This window comes from Petaurus breviceps, unplaced genomic scaffold (assembly GCF_028583685.1).
Source record: "Petaurus breviceps papuanus isolate PSGF00001 unplaced genomic scaffold, PetGlider_PUasm1.0 90919, whole genome shotgun sequence".
In the NCBI taxonomy this organism is placed as follows: domain Eukaryota; kingdom Metazoa; phylum Chordata; class Mammalia; order Diprotodontia; family Petauridae; genus Petaurus; species Petaurus breviceps.
The window spans coordinates 13,907,614-13,926,716 of record NW_027187378.1 but is presented as its reverse complement, the minus strand read 5'-3'; the positions used below and the strand labels follow the sequence as shown (position 1 = coordinate 13,926,716).

At 36.0% G+C, this 19,103-nt stretch overlaps 1 protein-coding gene across 5 annotated transcripts in view; it reads left to right on the top strand.

Moving 5' to 3' along the window:
- Positions 1 to 19,103, top strand: part of RALGAPA2 (Ral GTPase activating protein catalytic subunit alpha 2) — a 440,153-nt gene that overhangs the window by 58,429 nt on the left and 362,621 nt on the right. For all 5 annotated transcript variants that reach the window (XM_069075497.1, XM_069075496.1, XM_069075495.1 and 2 more), the window contains 3 exons: positions 138 to 315; positions 8,754 to 8,869; positions 18,422 to 18,560. In XM_069075497.1, coding sequence (XP_068931598.1) covers positions 138 to 315; positions 8,754 to 8,869; positions 18,422 to 18,560 — 433 coding nt within the window. The remainder of the gene's footprint in view (positions 1 to 137; positions 316 to 8,753; positions 8,870 to 18,421; positions 18,561 to 19,103) is intronic.

The window sequence follows — 19,103 nt, the reverse complement described above, 5'->3', positions numbered from 1 at the left end:
ATGCTTTATTTCTAAGTAGTACTTGTTTGTTTCCAGTAGAATTAGTTTTTATATAGTTTCCATTCAGTTTTTCATTGCAAAACTGTGATAATGTTATATTAAGAATAATTTCTGAAAATATTTTTGTTGTTTACTAGATAAGATGTGAAGGAATCCGGCTATACCTTCTATGGCTTCAAGCACTTCAGACAAATTGTGCAGAAGAGCAAGTGTTAATTTTTGCTTGCCTTGTACCTGGATTTCCAGCAATTATGTCATCAAGAGGTCCCTGTACACTTGACACCCTTATAAATCCTGCTCCTTTTTCATCTGATAGTAAGTAACATTACTGAATGTTGAAATTATCCTTTACATTTGTGGACCTATTTAAATTGTGAGTACAAATCATAAGCAAGTCTCTCTTTTGAAAGATAGATTCTACAACAAAATCTGCAAGGATTAAAGATGGCTACTGAAGACCCAGAAAAGAAAGTTTTCATCACCAAAACCCTTGATACCATCAACATGAGAAATGCGTGTGCTATTATAAATAGAAATTACACTAAATAAGATGCATTGTCATCTGCTTGGTTACTGTACCACTCAGCCTTTACATTGGACTTGTAGCTAAAACCTTTTTGAGTTGTCCCTCCTATTAGAATTTGAGCACCTTGAGAGAAGGGACTGTTCTACTTTTCTGTTTATATCCCCAACCTTTAGCGTAATGCTTTACACATAGAAAACATTTAATAGATGTCTTTTCATTCATTCATTCAGAGTGAATAATACCTTCTTCTTAATATAGAGACAGTACTTTTATATTGAGGCAATTGAGAGGACCACACTGACTCCATCTTATGACTCAATTCTGAAACCCTTTCTATTCAGTTATGGGTCTAGTCCAATTTCTGTCATGTAAAAAAACTTTATTTATTGTGAGAATCATGAAAAAACTTTATTGTATTATTTGAACCCAGCCCTGTGTGGCTAGGAAGCTGAATTACTTCTACTTGCTGCTTAGTGGCTCTCAACTAAGGACCATGGTTATGATGACCAGAAACCTGGTCAGATCTGAAGATTAATGCAAGGCATTTTCTCACAGTTATATATCTCAAGCAACCTATATGTCTTGTATGAAAACTGGCTCCATATTGGTCAGTTAGTTATTGTTTCCATATTCCTTTGATTGAATACAGACACTTGGGCAAAGTGGGACACCTATTTTTTTGATTTCAGACAGTTGTACCTGTTTGCTTTCCCCCTCCCAACTTGGAAAGTCCCTAATATTTCCTCCAGTTAGAAATCAGATAACTTAACTTTATGTTCTGGTTAATTTTGTGTGTGTGTGTGTGTTTTTTTTTTAACGAATTGGTTTTATTTGATTGTTTTAATACATAAAAATTTGCCTTCCCTTGTATTTGGGGTCCAGAACTAAAGCTGAGGAAGGACTGAAACCAATTTATTGGGCAGTTGGCATGCGTTGCTCAATAAATCAATTTGCTTAGAAGCTCAAATCTTTGTTTTCTCAGCCATTTCATCTTTCACCTGCCATAGTGTAGGTTAATATATGTCATATATTTGTTTATATGTGTTATATATAGGTTTATGTGTTTAGTGTAGTGCTTTACACATAGAAGGCATTTAATAAATGCTTTTTTCATTCACTGAGTCAGAGTGAACAAAACCTTTTTTAAAACACTAAACTATAAATGTTAAGGAGAAATTATCACCATTTATATTTTATACAGTTTAACTGCAATTTTTTTTTGTAGATGCTAAACAGCATTGAATTTCTTGACTTAAACTATTCTGTATTGTTGGTCCCACTACTGCCTGTCAAACTGAACATTATAATTCAGTTCAGTTTATCACCATTTAATTAAATAACTCCTGTGTATAAGGTATTATATTTAGGCACTGAGGAAACAAAGATAAAACTATGACACTATTCCTACTCTCAAAGAATCCCTACAGTCTAATGGAGGATGGTGGATTAGTGAGGACTCTCAAAGTCTATAATATGGGCATAATGTAAAAAAGTACAAAAGAATGAGCCAAACAAAATGCTTTTAGAAATTTGAGGAGAGAAATAGCATTTTTTACTAGGGTATCAGAAGAGGCTTCATAGAAGTGTTGCCAGAGATGGAATTTCATTAAGTAGAGATGGGAGTAGAGTTCGTTTTAAGGACAGAAAATGATGTGAATTTAAGCAGATGTGGGTAGCATAAAGCCATGACAGACCTCAACATAGTGAGAGACTTCAATGTAGTTAGACTAGAATATAGTGAAGAGGAGTAGTGGTAGGTTGAAACTATTCCTGGAGGACCTTCAGTATAGAGATAAAATAAATTTCTGCTTCCTTTAGGTAGGCAGCTATTAAAGATTTTTGAGCAGGGGACTGGTGTGATCAAAGCAGTATATTAGGAAGATTACTTGGACAGTAGTATCAAGAATGGATAAAGGAGGGTAGAAACTATAGAAAGGCAGAACTATTGAAGCTTTTGAAAAGTACTCCAGGCAAAAAAAAAAAATAGTGGTGAGGGTTTGACTTAGATGGTTTTAGTGGGACTGGGAAAGATGGGCAGGGAGGGAGGGAAGGAAAGAGAAAGAGAGAGGAGGGGGTAGAGAGAAAAGGGGGGCAGTATCTTGGCAACTAATTGGGTATGGAGGCATGAAGGATAGGGAAGAGTCAAACATTGAGTTCATAGTACTAGTTTTAAGGTCAAATCTGTGTGATTGTGATATTACAGAATTTAGGGAATGCCACAGATTTTGGGATGAAAAGATGATGAATTTGGTTTTATATATGTTGAGCTTTAAGTATAGTAAGATATCTTGGAAGAAAGAAATATAGATGGCAGTTGGAAGTAATGAGACTAGAGTTTAGAGACCTCAAGAATGGGAATGTAGATAACAATAGTCTTTGGTGTAAAGGTGAGGTTTGAAACTGTGACTGGCTCATCAGGCCTTCAGTAAACATTTACAAGTGCCTATTACGTGCCAGGCATTGTACTAAGTGCTGGAGATACAATAAGAGTCAAAAGTCAATAAAAGGCTTATTCTCAAGAAGCTCACAGTCTAATCAAGGAGACAACAAGGAAGCAAATATGTACAAACAAGCTATGTACAAGATAAATAGGAAATGGAAAGGCAGGAGAATTTAGAGTTATTGGGAAAGGTTTCTTTTAGAAGATACAATTTAAGTTGGGACTTGAAGAGATCCAGGTCTTGGCAACAGCTTGGATATGGGGGGGTGAGAGATAGTGAGGAATCAATGATGACACTTAGGTTGCAAGCCTGGAATACTACGAGGATGGTGGTGCCCTTGAGAGAAATAGTGAACTTTGGGAGGGGGGAGGGTTAAGGGGGAAAGATCATATGTTTCATTTTGGACAGGTTGTGTTTATGATGAGAATCATCCATGGGAGCTTATGAGATCACAAAGTGAATGGATGAATAGAGGATGAATAGATGAAGAGAGGAAAAGAAGGCCCAGGACAGAGCCCTTTGGGACATCTACCATTAGTAGGTAGGAAGTGTGCCAGCATATTATAAGGGGGCCAGGAACTCTAGAGAAGAGGACAGTGTAGCATTAAACTGGTTCACCAAGAAATCAAGATGGAGAAAAGAGGAGAGAGTTGTTATGGAAGAGGTGATAGCCTGGAACAGAACTGAGGGATCAAGAGATTAGAAGTCATGGTGTGGACAAAAAGTAAAATTTGATAAGGGAATGAACAAGGAGGGGCCTTTTGGAGAGGTATATAGATTGAGATTGGGGGTGTGAGGGCAGGGGATGGGGGACTCTTGGAGGGGTGGGTGAGGTAGGGAGTGGGGAGCTTGGGGAAGAAGATAAGGTAACATGGATAGGGTAAAAAGAGACTGAGAAGGAAAATAGTGAATAAAAATAAGATGGAGAGAAATCCACAAATTGTAATTGTAACTTTAAATGTGAATGGGATGGATGTTTATAGTGGCTCTCTTTGGTGGCAAAGAACTGGAAATTGCAAGGATCCCTATCAATTGGGGAATGGTGGAATAAGTTGTGGTGTAATACTACTGTGCTTTAAGAAATTATGAGTTGGGGGGGGGAATGGAGTCAAGATGGCGGAGTAGAAGCAGGACCTCCCTACTGCTCTGGCTTCCACCTTTCCCAAAACATGTAAAAAGGGGTCTCTAAACAAACTTTGGAGCTGCAGAACCCACAAAATGACACAGAGAAGCTAACCTCCTGCTGAGGACAGCCCAGCAGGCCGGCAGGAATTGGCCAGCGCAGTGCTTTGGGAGCCGAGCCCAGCCCCAGTCCAAGGCTTTAGCCCCAGGGTGGGCCTGACCAGCCTCCGGCCAGCGGGACTCCAGATCAGCAGCAGCTGTGGCCGTTTCCAGATTTATCAACACATAGATGGGAAGGACAAAGTGAGAGGTCAGTGCAGTCTGGACTTTGGGACACAGTAAGTGGGAGTGCGTGGCTTTTGCTCCTGGGACGAGAAGCCTCTGAGCTGCTGGCACAGCCAGCCATGTGGCAGCTTCAGCCCCTGGCCTGCAGAGTGTAGGGGGACCAAGCACCAGTCTGAGGGGTAATTGCTCTTGCTTTAACCTGCTTGGATCTGGACTGCAGTCTAGGGTGGAGGTCCTGGGGTGTGTGTCCAGATTTCCAGAGCATGTGGAGACCTCAGAGAGGGTACCCATCTAATACCTCCAGCAGCTGAGAAAACCCCAGCATTTGAAAGCTCCCCTGTCTGGTGGCAGAGTCCTACTGTGGCAAAAAGCCCAGGGGTCAAGTGACTGAGGGGCGACATGACCAGGCAAAGGAAACAAAGCAGACAGAAGATTCCAACATTACACTCCTATTTTGGGGACAAAAAGGAGCAAAGCATGGAACAGGAGGAACACAGTGAAGTCAGAACTCCTGTACCAAAAGCTTCTAAGGAAAATACAAGCTGGTTACAGGCCATAGAGCACCTTAAGAAGCAGATAAGAGAAGTGGAGGAAAAATTGGGAAGAGAAGTGAGAACGACGCAAGAAAATTACGAAATGAGAGTCAACAGCCTGACTGAGGAAAATGACGTCTTAAAAAATAGATTAACTAAAATGGCAAAAGAGGCTCAAAAAGGCAATGAGGAGAAGAATGCCTTAAAAAGCCAAATTTGCCAGATGGAAAAAGAATCTCAAAAGCTCAATGAGGAGAATCATTGCTTCAGAATTAGATTGGAGCAAATGGAAGCTAATGACTTTATGAGAAATCAAGATGCTGTTAAACAGATCCAAACAAATGAAAGAATAGAAGGCAATGTGAAATACCTCATGGGAAAAACCATTGACCTGGAAAATAGATCCAGGAGAGATAATTTAAAAGTTATTGGACTACCTGAAAGCCATGATCAAAGTAAGAACCTAGAAATCATCCTCCAGGAAGTTCTCAAAGAAAACTGCCCTGATGTTGTAGAACCAGAGGGCAAAATAGAGCTTGAAAGAATCCATCGATCACCTCCTGAAAAAGATCCCAAAAAGAAAACTCCTAGGAATATTATAGCCAGGTTCCGGAATTCCCAGATGAAGGAGAGAATATTACAAGCAGCTAGGAAGAAACAATTTGAATATTGTGGAAACACAATCAGGATAACACAGGATCTGGCAGCTTCTACACTGAGGGATCGAAGGGCTTGGAATATGATATTCCAGAGGTCAAAGGAGCTGGGATTAAAACCAAGAGTCACCTACCCAGCAAAACTGAGTATCATGTTTCAGGGGAAGATATGATCATTCAGTGGAATAGAGGACTTTCAAGCATTCTTGCTGAAAAAACCAGAGTTGAATAGAAAATTTGACATTCAGATACAAGAAGCAAGAGAAGCATGAGAAGGTAACCGGAAAGAAATCATAAGGAACTTATCAAAGTTGAACTATTAACATTCCTACATGGAAAAACAATAATTGTAAGTAGTTGAAGGGGATAGAAATATATATATATGTCTGTATATGAGGGTATATGGGCATATGAATACATATGTGAATGTGTGTATATGTTTTTACAGGTATACATAGATAGAGGGCACAGGACCAATTTAACAGGAAGGGATGATATTTAAAAGGTGAAATTAAGAGGTGAGAGAGGAATATAATGAGAGGAGATGGGGAGAGACAGAATGGGGTAAACTATCTCATATAGAAGAGTCAAAGGAAAATGGTTACAATGGAGGGGAAGAATAGGAAGGCAAAAGGGAATGGGTCAACCTTATTCCCATTGAATTTGGCTTGAGGAGGGAATGAAATACACATTAAGTAGGGTATCTCACCCTCCAGGAGAGTAGGAGGGGAAGGGGATGAGAGAGGGGATGCTGCTGGAAGGAAGGGCAGGCTGGGGTGAGGGAAGTTGGAAGCACCCACCTTTGAAAAGGGACGGGATTAAAGTAGAGAATAGAACAAGTGGGAGGTGGGATAGGAGGGAGGGAAATATAGTCAGTCTTTTATAATATATCTACTATGTTATTGTTTTGCATTTGCCACACATGTACAACCTATACTGAACTGCTTATCTTCCCAGTAAGGGTGGGTGACAAGGGAGGAAGGGAATGAATCTGGAATTCAAAGTTTTAAAATCAAATATTAAAAAAAAATATATATATATATACTATTATTAATATCGTTTTACATGTAACTGGGAAATAAGATATACAGGCACTGGGGCATAGAGATCCACTGGAAAAGTCGAAAGGGGTATGGGAGAAAATATGGGAGAGAGCAGATTGGAGGAGGGGATATCCTGTGGGACTGCTATTTTGGGGCAGTGGGTAGGGGAAAAATGGGGAGAAAATGTGTAACTCAAAAAAATAAAAAAAAAGAAATTATGAATTCAGTGATCTTAGAAAGGCATAGAAAGACATATATGAAATGATGAAGCGTGAAGTGAGCAGAACCAAGAGAACATTGTATACAGTAACTATTGTTTTAAGAATGACTTTGAGAGACTAAGTCATTTTGACTATTATAAATACACAAATTAAAAATAAAGGACATATGAAGAAAGACTATCTGCACTGAGAGGAAGAACTGATAAATAGAATTATGCATAGAATTTTACATATATATGTTTATACACACACACGCACACATATATACACATATACACCCCTATGCGTGTCTAATGGTAGCTATCTCTAGAGTGGGGGGGGGAAGAAAAGGGGGAAAAAGAAATTTATCTTATGACTTTGTCATAAGATTTGGAGAAGTTGTACATGGAAGATTTTCAGTTTCATGTGTAATCATCTTTTTTTAAATTTTACTGTGTTATGGAAATGCTTATTTTTCCATAAATTGAAAATAAAATATTTTTTTAAAAGAAAAAAAACCGATAGATTATTCTTAGAAAGGTATTTCAGAATTCTTGAATATCTAGGTGGTAAATTTGTGGATAATGTCAAGATCAAGGGCATGACCATCTTTGTGTGTGGTTAGGTGGGGTAGAGGAGTAGGTCACGGGAAGAGAGTAAGTTGGGGAACTGATGATGTTTAGGGTGTTCGAGGGTGAGTTAGTATTTATGATGAAGTTCCCTTGTATGAGGGTAGGAGTTAGGAAAGAGAAAAATATTGTGAACCAAGTATTGAACTCATTGAAGAAGATAGAAGAAGGTCCTGGAGATCTTTAGTCAACAGCTATCAGTATTTTGATTGGAAGATGTAGGTTGTATGGACATCAAAGGAGGTAGGAGGAAAACCTGGAAGTGGCAATGGACAGCAAAGAGCATTAAACTCCTTTGCGTCAACCAGTTGAAAGCATGGCCAGTACTGGAAAGGGTGGCCAAGGGAGAAACTTTGATGTCTTGTCCCCTTATGGGATGAGGTTCTGAGAGGCCTGTTTCTGGTAGCATGTGAGACTGATATTGCTGGTATTTCTGAAGAGTAGGGAGACTTGTTTAGGGAAATCTGAAGCTGATCAGAGATCTAAAGTTGGTATTTGACAGACAGGCATGAGAATTGGAAGGATAGTGAATTTGTGGCCCTAGGTAGGACTTTTGGTATTCAGGGCCTAGTCTACTGAAGAAACCAATGCTTCACAAATGGGCCCTAGGTTCTTAAAAGACATATTTTTTATAAGCCATTTTTTGATTTAGAGGGACTTTTTGCTGCAGTGTTGGGTCTTTACCTGTTGTCAAGCTTTCATTAAACTAAGTCCTATTACTTCAGAGATCTCTTCATTCATTTCATTTTTGTAATTCTCCACTGTGGCCCATTTGCCCTTATATCAGTTCTGGGTATCAAGGTAGGCCATTAGAGACCAATGAAAATGGAGTATTCATAGAATATCTTTAAGAGATTGTTATAAGAACAAATATTTCATGCTACTAATACATTTACTTAAGGATAGAACATTGATTTCATATGAAATTCATCTTCCCATGCAAACTTTACTACCTTCTTCTGCATCCCTCCTTACTCATTAGGACCTTCAGTTTAGAACCAAGCTAAACAGGTCTTGGAGGTGGGCAATTAGCTCCTGAAAATTTAAACAAAAAAGGGATAGATGATGTTTCTTCTTTTTCAGGGTAAAAGGAATGCCCTTATGAAATGCCTGAGTAAAATTAGAGATATTAAGAATGGATAAATAGAAGTGATGATGCAGAGGTTTTCTGTACTTGGAAGGCATTTAAATCATTCTATATGCTATAGGATTAGCAGCTTATTTATTAAAAATTGTTATTGATAACTCTGGATTCCTTTTTTCTGTTACTTTATTAAAATTTAACTTTGATGAAATTTAATTATGATTCACATTTTAGCAAAGATACATCCTGAAGAAATAACTCCACTCTTGCCAGCTGTATCAGGTGAAAAAATTGGTGAGGACCAAACCTGCTTTTTTCTTCAAGTATTATTGAGATATATGGTTATTCAGGTAAGAACAAAATACTATGCGATTGAATATTTGTATATTTTAGCTGTAGAAGAGAAAGATAATTTTGTTTTTTTTATACTCAGATTTTAGTTGTTATTCACATAATTCAGTTAATCATTATTCACAAAGACTTATGAAACAGTCTTAATAGTAACATCATATAATCTCTTCAATAGAGGCATAGTAAACAGTATAATTTTTTCAAAATGAAAAATTTTGCTTAAATATTATCTATCACATTCAAATTAAAGACCTCAGTTGGCTAAATAACATGTAACTTAAGTTGGAATTTAAAGATGTGGATTTTTGAAAATGATTAGCTCTGTGGGTTTTCAAATATTTATCCCATTCCTGCTATATTAGCAGTTTTATTTTTCTTCTTTAGAATAATACTTCCTCCTATAAAGTTCACCTTAGAATTTACAAATAAAACTATCAGAAATAACATAATAGACATTTGCTGTCATATTTGTATAGTAGATATATGAAATAGTACTCAGGAAACTGCTGATTTTTCCTTTTTGGTACCTGCAATTATACCATACATAGTTGTTGGATGAATTGTTTTGTTATATTGATTGTGACCTTAGGAAGCTAAGGTTTCTTTCCTTTAGCTGTGATTAAACAAGAGAATAAAGTTACTTTCTACTGAATATTTACTAAAGCTAAACATGGAATTAAAAAATTTAAGTCCGTTTAGCTGAAACAGTTTATACTGTTGCAAGTAAAATTTGACAAAGGTTGACTGAGGCACGTATTCTCCGAGGAAGATAACAGTTTATTAGCAGGGCCTGAACTTTAGTAAGTGGGTCTAATGACTGCCTCAGCCAAAAGATCCTGAGATGGAAATGCAACTCCTTTTTATAAGCATAGAACAAAGAACAGAACAGGCTAGGTGAGGAAATAATGCAATTGATTATAGGGTTGGCAGTATCATGGGGGTGGGGAATTATGATTGGTTACATTAAGGAACAAGGGCTTATACACATGTGGGATCAGGACCACCTTTTTCTCTCTTAGAGGAATGCTTTGTTGATTTATGGGACCCAGCTGCATGCTGAGGCTATTGTTAGTGGACCAGACTCACTGGCTTCTGGAAATGAGATATCACCCCCTTTTAATTGACAAGGATGGGCTAAGATGGGACTAAGTCAGTTATAGGCCCTAAAAGTAACACACTGATGTCATGGAGTTTCTCAGGAGATAAAAGTTATGAAGGATAAAAAGTTTCCTTGACACAAAGTGATTTTCAGTTGGTGTTGAGATAACAGTTCCCCTAGAATGAAAGTATTTTATGAAAGTTTTGGAACTCTAAACTTAGCTCACAGTTTTTTTGATTAAAAGTGATCAATATGGAGACTAAATTTTTGGCATTTAATGAGAGGACTAAACTTGTGAACTGATGAACTTCTTTACCTCAGAGACAAAGAAAAGGTTTATAAAATACAGAATGTTATAAAATAGAAACAGTTACAGAGTGGAATCATATATAAAATACAAGATCATTGTTTGATTTTCACAATACGGTCACTATATTTAAGTAGGACATACAGTTTCTGTGAGATTTTTAATTTAATATTTTATTCTGAACTTAAGAAACATCCTTCAAAATATGTACAGGAATAGCCATATACCAAGTAGAATACAAAAAGAGAATTGAGCATGAAACCATGACTCTATTTCATACTACCATTTTAAAAAAGTATATAATAAATTCAACTCTTTATTTTCAAAACTGCTTTGCATTGCATCATTCTTGACTTTCTTCTATTTTCATATATGCATTTAAAGAAAATTTCGGTGATCCTTTCTTCCTCCTTCCTTTTTCCCCTTACTTGTCTTAATCACTTTTGCTGTTCCCTTTCTCTCCTACGCCCAGTGAAAAATCAGGGTGGGGGGAGAGTGGCAAACTGTAGTCATTAAAAACAATGAAGGTAAACCAAGGCACAAAGTTCTGAGCATGATCAATCTCTTAGTAAAGCATGAATTTACCAATAAATAGGATCTCAGCTTCTTCCCAGCAAAACTAAAACCCAGTTCGGGGTCAATAACAATTTTTATAGTTTTGGGGAGTACAGAAAATAGGAAAGAAGAGTAAAAAAATAAGAGGCAAGAAAATATGATTGAATGGAAATTGGGAGTGAGGGTTAGCAACAACCCCTTCCTTAACTCCTGTCACTAAGAAATGTTTATTGTTTGAGCCTAACTGCATCTGTAAAGACAGAGTAGTAAACCAGACTTCTTTGTATTACAAACCAGATATCTTTCATTAAAAAAAAATCTCTTGATATATTTTTTTCCTAAATTTTTATGTGCCATTTGTGGAAGATAATTTTTTTTCCTGAGTTTCTCCTTGCATTTGTTAATGACTTAGCCTTTCCTTCTAGATAAATTTTGGGTATCTCTGGATCTATAAAATTTTTTTATTGCTAATGGTGTCTTATATTTACTTAACTGTCCAGCCTTCATTTTTGTATGGGGGCTTTCTGCCAGGGCTGGGCTTTGTTTCCTTCAATGCTTTTGTGTGGTCCTCCACCGACTCTCCCCTTCTCTTGGTTACCCATACCTTGAAACTTAGAGGTTCAGAACTCCATAACTTCAGGCCCTCTGTGAGGTCTCAGGACAGAGGGGTGTGGACCTCAGAACTCTTCTGTATTTGACCTGGTTCCTTCCTCTCTCTCTTTCTAGATTCCTGCTGAGGCTTTCTTGCTGTCTTGGAGCTTTCTTGCAGGAGCTCTCTGTATTCACTGCCTCCCAGGCTCTAGGTGTTTCTGGTATGTCTCCAGGAAGGGTTTGTTGTCTTTGCCTGTCTATGTTGGTGCTAGCTTTTATGGCTGCTCCCTTCCCATGGCTTCTGGGCTTCTGGCTAACTTTTTGTTCAGCTCTTGGTGGATCAGGTCACTTACTGACAGTCCTCTTTCTCACTTCCTGATCTATTGTTTTAAGATGTATGGACCTGGGTTACTTGGTACATCTCTTCACCAGAAGATAGTTACTCCAAGATTTAATAAAAGAGATGATATAATAAAACAAAGTTATTTGAAAACTAGTAGAATTAAAGGAATGTAAAAAAGATTTTGAGATAACTTTCAAAGACATTAGAGGTTGAAGAACTAGTTCTTAATTATATTTAATATGTTAAAACATTGGCTTTACTTTTCTGGATATAGATTCTATCTTCATTGTGTCTAAGTGAAACAAAACACAGTATCACAGAATTTCAGAGTCAGGAGCAGATAGGTGCTCTCTTTGTTTTTACTTACCTCTTATAGATTACCTACAAGACATATTTGTTCTTTCATTTTTAGTTCAAAGGCCATTCTCTTTGGTAGGTAAAACAATCAAAATAAGAGTTTAGTAGCTATTCTTATTCTGTTATCAGCTATAATCATCTCATCTATGCAGAGAAATGTCCCAGTGCCTTCTTTGATCTTCTTCTTGCCCTGTTATTTTATTTTATTTTTTTTAAGCAATCAGGGTTAAGTAACTTGCTCAAGGTTACAAGGCCAGTTATTTCTGGGTGTGGTGCTGAGTGTCTGAGCCCGGGATTCGATCTCCAGGTCGTCCCAACACTGGAGCCGGTTCTCTTACTCGCTGAGCCACCTGGCCACCCCTAAGCAATTGGGGTTAAGTAACTTGCTCAAGGTTACATGGCCAGGTGTTTCTGGGTGGGTGCTAAGTGTCTGAGCCCGGGATTCGATCTCCAGGTCTTCTCAACACTGGAGCCGGTGCTCTTACTTGCTGTGCTACCTGGCCGCCCCTTCTTGCCCTGTTATATAAAAATTCCTTTTATGTTATACTTTCCTTGTTAGTTTTAACTCATTCTAAGCTTTTGCACTCATATCACTATTCATACTGGGTCATGGCACATTTTCTTAGTTATCTTTTATTATCCATCTTTGTTTTCATATTCTGTATGTCTTTTCAAATTTTAAATTGACTAGAAAGTTCCATGTGCTTACCCTTTTGTAGATGCATCTTACTTTTCATTGGAATTTTCTCTGCATCCTCAAAATTTTATTCTTGTGTACTTCCCACCTCTCCTAGGAGAATTTCGTAGCTAGAGTTTTATATCATGTGATTCTTCCTACCCTTTTTCTGAACCTCTTGAAATAGGCTCTTCTCAGATTTTGAAAGCATGCCCATCTATGCCCAGATTTCCTATCTTCTATCACAGACCTGTTACAGATTCTTAGATGTAGTGATCACTTCTTACTAAGGGTCTTATAATTTCTACCTCTCACTTCTTTATGAGGGTCTTATTATTTCCACCTGAGCAATCAGTGTTGGTAAGAATAATTTTGTATTGCATTAACTTATTTATTTTAACTTACAGTTAATTTATAGTTTACTTACAATTTACAATTAATTTACAATAATTAATATTGTATTAACTTTACCATCTGAAGGATGAAATGATCACTAAAGCAAATTGGTAAGTCATTATCTACCTTGCTTTTGGCTGAGTGAGTGCCTTAGCTTATGTCTGGGTAATTGAAGTCCCATTACTATCAAAACATTACTTCCTGAATATATCTGTTTTGCATTTCTGTCCAAATGATAACAACAATATCACTTCTGTTTTGGTTCTTGTTCATCTTCATCCAAATGCTTCCTACCTTGTTTCCCTTTTCTTTCTTGAGTTTCCTTGCATGAATATATCTTATAGATATTTGACTTCTTTTATTAATATGCTATTCTACTTCCCTAGTCTTAATGCTTATCAGTCATAGAATTTTTTTTTTTTGCTCAGAAAGTAGAATGAAGGAAGAGAGAGAAGAAAGAACTTTTTTAGTCAGAAAGAAAGAGGCTATTAAAAAGTTTATACCAGTTGGAAAGAGAATTGAAATAGGACTAACTGAAATAAGATTAGCGAAAGAGGATTGTCAGAAGATGGTGAAGGAAGAGGAAGTTTGGTATTGATAGAATACAGGACATTTACAAATCAGATGTGGATAACTTGAACACCATTATATTTTTCCAGTAATAATTAACTGAAATTAATCACTCTTTACTTAACCCAGAATTTATTCCCAACCTTAAGTAGAATGTTAGTTTCTAAATCAGGGATGAGTCAAAAAAACTTGAGTTAAAAGCTATCTCATTCTTTAGTTAGAAACTAACATCTTTATATTAGAACCTTCTAAATGTATATATGGCTTAGTATGAGGCCGCTTTAAATCCTTGTTGTTGATAGGTGTTACAAGATTTAGTTTTCTTTTTTTAAAAAAAAATTTATTTAATATTTTATTTTTCCCCAGTTACATGTAAAAACAATTTTAACTTCATTTTTAAAACTTTAAGTTCCAAATTCTCTCCCTTCTTACCTCCCCAACCCCTAAGTCCCCATTGAGAAGGCAAGCAATTCGACATAGGTTTCACATGTGTAATTATGCAAAATGCTTCCATAATAGTCATGTTGTGAAAGACTTTTTCCTTCATTCTATCCTGCCCCCATTTATTCTTTTCTCTCTCCCTCCTTTCATCCCGTCCATCCTTAGTTTTCTTTTTCTTCAGAGCTTCTTGACAAGAAAACAAAAGAGCAGTTATATTTTGAATTGTGAGGTTGGTGGGCAATCATCTTCCTCAGTCAGAAAAAAATATTTCTTCTCTGACTCCATATATATATATATATGTATGTATATATATGTATATATATATATGAACTTTATGTCTTTGGAAGTTGGTAACTTGTATTTCTTAAAACCATATGTTGAGCTGTCATTTATTAGTCATCACAAACTTTGGAATGCTTTAATTCTTATGTATCTACTTTCTTAAATTATTTTTTACTTAATGGGGATTTGATTAGGGCATTTCCTTTATATTTGAGCATATGTGGAGGGGGCCTATTGTCCCTCTCCATGGAAACAGAGCACACATACCTAGCGCCACAAGAAATGTTTTCATCCAAACCATCAGTACACTTGTGAAATCCAAGTTTATATGCACATATTTTTTAGAAAACGCCTTTAAGTAGAACACACCTAGATTCTAAAATCAAAATACAAAACCTTAGATTGTAACCATTAATTACTTTCTTTTCATGTCATTGAGAAAATCCTATGTTATCTTACCACTTGTAATTTTTGAGTTAAAAAACTCAATAGAATAATAACCAACATTTATGTAGCACTTTAAATTTTGCAAAGGATTTTATATCCATTTTTATTTGAGCCTCACAACCATGTGAGGTATTATCACTGTGATAGAGATATGAAGGATCTGAGGCTCAGACAACTTTTTTTTTGCTTTTTGGAGGGCAGTTGGGTTTAAGTGACTTGCTCAAGGTCACATGGCTAGTTTTTGTGTTAAGTGTCTGAGGTCGGATTTGAACCCAGGTCCTCCTGAATCCAGGGCTGGTGCTCTATTCACTGTGCCACCTAGCTGCTCCTCAGTGCTCCACCTAGCTACCCTGGCTCAGACAATTTTAATTGATTTACCCACGGTCACATAGCAAGTAACCCTAAAAGGCAGGGTTTAAACCCAGATTTATTTTTTGGATTATAAGTACAGAGTTCTTTCTGCTCTGTTATGCTGTTTCTGAACCACACCTACCAACATTTAAATAAGCTTTCATGGGCTCTAAATTTAACCTAGAATATGTGCCTTCCCATTTTCATCATAGTGTCTTATAAGTAAGAGTGAGAAGGAACTTCAGAGGCATCCAGTCCAGTTCTAGTATTTTATAGGTGAGGAAATTGAAGCACAAAAAGATTGAGTGACCAGGGTCACACAGCAAGTAAGTGCCCAAGATTTGATTTGAGGCCAGGTCTTCCTTAGCTGCTCTTCTCCATGTGGGGTTTGGTTTTGTTTTTCTTTTTTGAAGGAAGAGGGAGAGCAGTTTGGTTCAGTGTTGGATAGAGACTGAGTTGTCATCTTGGAATAATTTCTTTATTCCAAAACGAAAACAACAGAAACAACCCTTCTCTTCCCACAAAACACAGGAACAGTTAAGAGCCTTTACTTGCAAAATAGAAAGAGTACTTGATGTTGATAAGAACTGTAGTTTGATAATAAAATATTCCACTAAATTCATCCAGCATTTATTTAGTACTTGTTATGAGCAAGGTATTGTGCTAGGCCAGGAGAAGGAGAAGGAGAAGGAGAAGGTACTAAAGTGAAACCGTCCTTGCCATCCAGGAATTTACATTCTGTCAGCTGTGGTTCACAAAACTCCTTGGTGGGGGGTTAATAGGTTTTAAACCATAGCCTAAGGTAGGCATTTTTAATCTGCAGTTTGTGATGTTGTTTGTTTTAAATATTGTTCACAACTACATTTCAATATAATTTGTTTCCTTTGTAATCTTTTGTATTATATGCATTTAAAAATATTATTCTGAGATGAGTCTGTAGCCTTTTTTATCCTGCTGCCAGAGCGATTGGTTCATGACCAAATATCAAAGTAAAACATTTTAAAGCATTCTTCAACATAAACATTTTTATTTGGGTTATTGGGAAATATTTTGCTTTTTTGAGTGCTCTGTTCCATAATTTATATTTGCATTATAGCATTGATGGCTATAAAGTTATTTCTATGGTTTATTTATGTTTTTGCCTCATTGGATTGGGCTTGATTGTATTTTTTCACAGCTCCACCAAACTTTAAATATTGGTGAGGCAGAGTGCTTGAGCATATGTTTTGGTCTATCACAAAGTCACACACACATTGTAAACTGATTGGCAGAATACCATTGCTGTTTAAAGTTTGTAATTAGTTAGAAATAGAGATGTATTCAGAACAATAATCACTTACTTTTCTCATCAATAGTTTGTGACCTTTGCCACAATTTAGAAAGATCAAACTCCTTTTAAAAGTCAGGGTGACCTAGTACATTCAGGGCTGGACTCGGAGTCAGAAAGGCTTGGTTTCAGATACTGTCTCTGACACTTACTAGCACTGTGATCCTGGGCAAGTCATTTAATTTCTTAGTTTCAGTTTCCTCTTCTGCAAAATGGGGAAAATAATATCTGTTCCTGTAGTACCTACTTCACAGGGTTATTGTGAAATATTATATGTAAATATTTTACAAATCTTAAAGGACTATGTGAACATCAGACTCTTCGAAGTATGTAGGTAAAAATTTGTCGTGTTTTATGATTCAAAATTTTTGTCACAGTGATTTATTTGAAACTTTATTTTTGAAAATAAGTTGTACAAGTTCACCACTTTTATAACCCTGTTCTTACTCAAACTCTTTAAATTTTTATTTTACCTTAGTGACATAAAGTAGGAATAAAGTGATTGGAACATGAAGAATTTATTCAATCAGGCCTCAATTCTAGTTCAGTTTCTTCCAAAAACTAGTTCCGTGGCCCCTGGGCAAGTTAACTTTTCCAGATTTCCGTTTCTTTAGCTATAAAATGTCTCCTAGATGTATAATTCTGTAATCATATTCATTTCCTAAATAGTGTGTTGGCTATTGAAAAATCTCTTGCAAATCTTTTCAGTCTGATCCTTGATCTTTTGCTGATGATTATCATGTATTGATTGATTAGTTGTGTATTATATGCGAGCCATTGTGCTAGGTTGTGTGGGGCTAAGTGTTAGTGCCACTAACAAAGTGAAAATTGTAATTCATAACTTCAGTGGGGGCATAAGGTGGAGGAGGGTTCTCTCAACCTGTGGAATGTCCATAGTTAGAAAACTTTTTTTGGAAAATTCTAAACTATTTAGAAAAAATTTAGGAAACTCATTTAGAAGTGAGTTTCTAAAGCTTTTGTTTATAGTAATGAGTATGTGTTCCATGGCAAAATTTAAATAAATGTTGAAAGAACTTAATTCCAACAAATAACAGTAACAAACATTTTTTAAGTACCAACATTTGAAGAACAGTGTTTAACAGTCCATATTCTCAAGTTGCTTATGTTTAACTGGGGAGATTAAACATACATACCATTAAGTAAATATAGAATGTTTATACATACATACATACCATTAAGTAAATATAGAATAAAATATTGCTAATTCCTTGAAGAAATTACACCTGAGTTGTGCTTTGAAGAAAGTTAAAACTTTTATGAGACCAAAGTGAGAAGGATTGCATTAGAGAAAGATATGACCAGCATAGTAAGGTCATGGAAGTAAGGGGCAAAATATAGTGAATGGGGAATGAACCAGACCATAATTACTGTATTCTATTTGCCTGTAAATATTTTAGTTTTAATACAAATATTTATATTTTTCCCACTAAAGATTTTAAGGAAGATATTGATTACAGACATTTGGGGAAAAATATATTAGGATATTTAAGTAACATGAAATTATAATATCCTTACATGATTATATTGCTATATTTGTGATTTTCTTACATTGGAAAATGGCAGCTTTTGATAAAAGTTCTAAAATACTTGTTTTTAAACAGTTCTTCATACTGTATCATCTCTTAGGCTTTGTAAAAATATTATGATTCCATCAATTGAATTAGTTTTAGTTTTCAACTTGACACTTTAATGTGGTTGTATTTATAATTTTTGAGAACCTTTTAGTTCAATGTATGTTGATTTGAAAAAAATGTATTATATATTATTTTTTAAATGTAATATTCAAAGGCTGCAAGCTTGGAATGGAAGAATAAGGAGAACCAAGACACTGGGTTTAAATTTCTTTTTACTTTGTTTCGAAAGTATTATCTTCCACATTTGTTTCCATCATTTACAAAATTAACCAACCTCTACAAGCCTGTCCTGGGTAAGTAGTGATTTTAACCATTTATACTGAATTTTGAATAGTTTCCTTCAACATCATCATTAAAATCTTTTTAACTAAAAAACATAGCTATTCAAATATTAAAAGGTTAAATAACCTAGATGCTTTTTTAACTTCTACCTTTTAAAGAATTTTCTAAGAAATGACAATTTTTGTTCTTTTAAGATTTACATTGTTCATACTCTCTCAAGGGAGCTCAAGTAATCCAAAAATAATTTATATTTAATTTGGAATGCATTACTTCTGGCTGTAATTTTACTTTCTTTAGGGAATATTAAAATTAGTTTTTATTTCCTGAGCATCTCATAGTAGGTGATAGAATATTGTGATTTAAGGAAATCAACCCAGGATTAAAATTTGTGGCTAAAAAGTGGATAAGTTGCCCATAAGAATATCCAGAACTACCTGTCTTGTTATAGAGAGCATGAATGCATTATAATCCTGCCTACAATAAAAGAAGTAGCAGGGGGGAAGAAGGGTGTGTGTGTGTGTGTGTGTGTGTGTGTGTGTGTGTGTGTGTGTGTG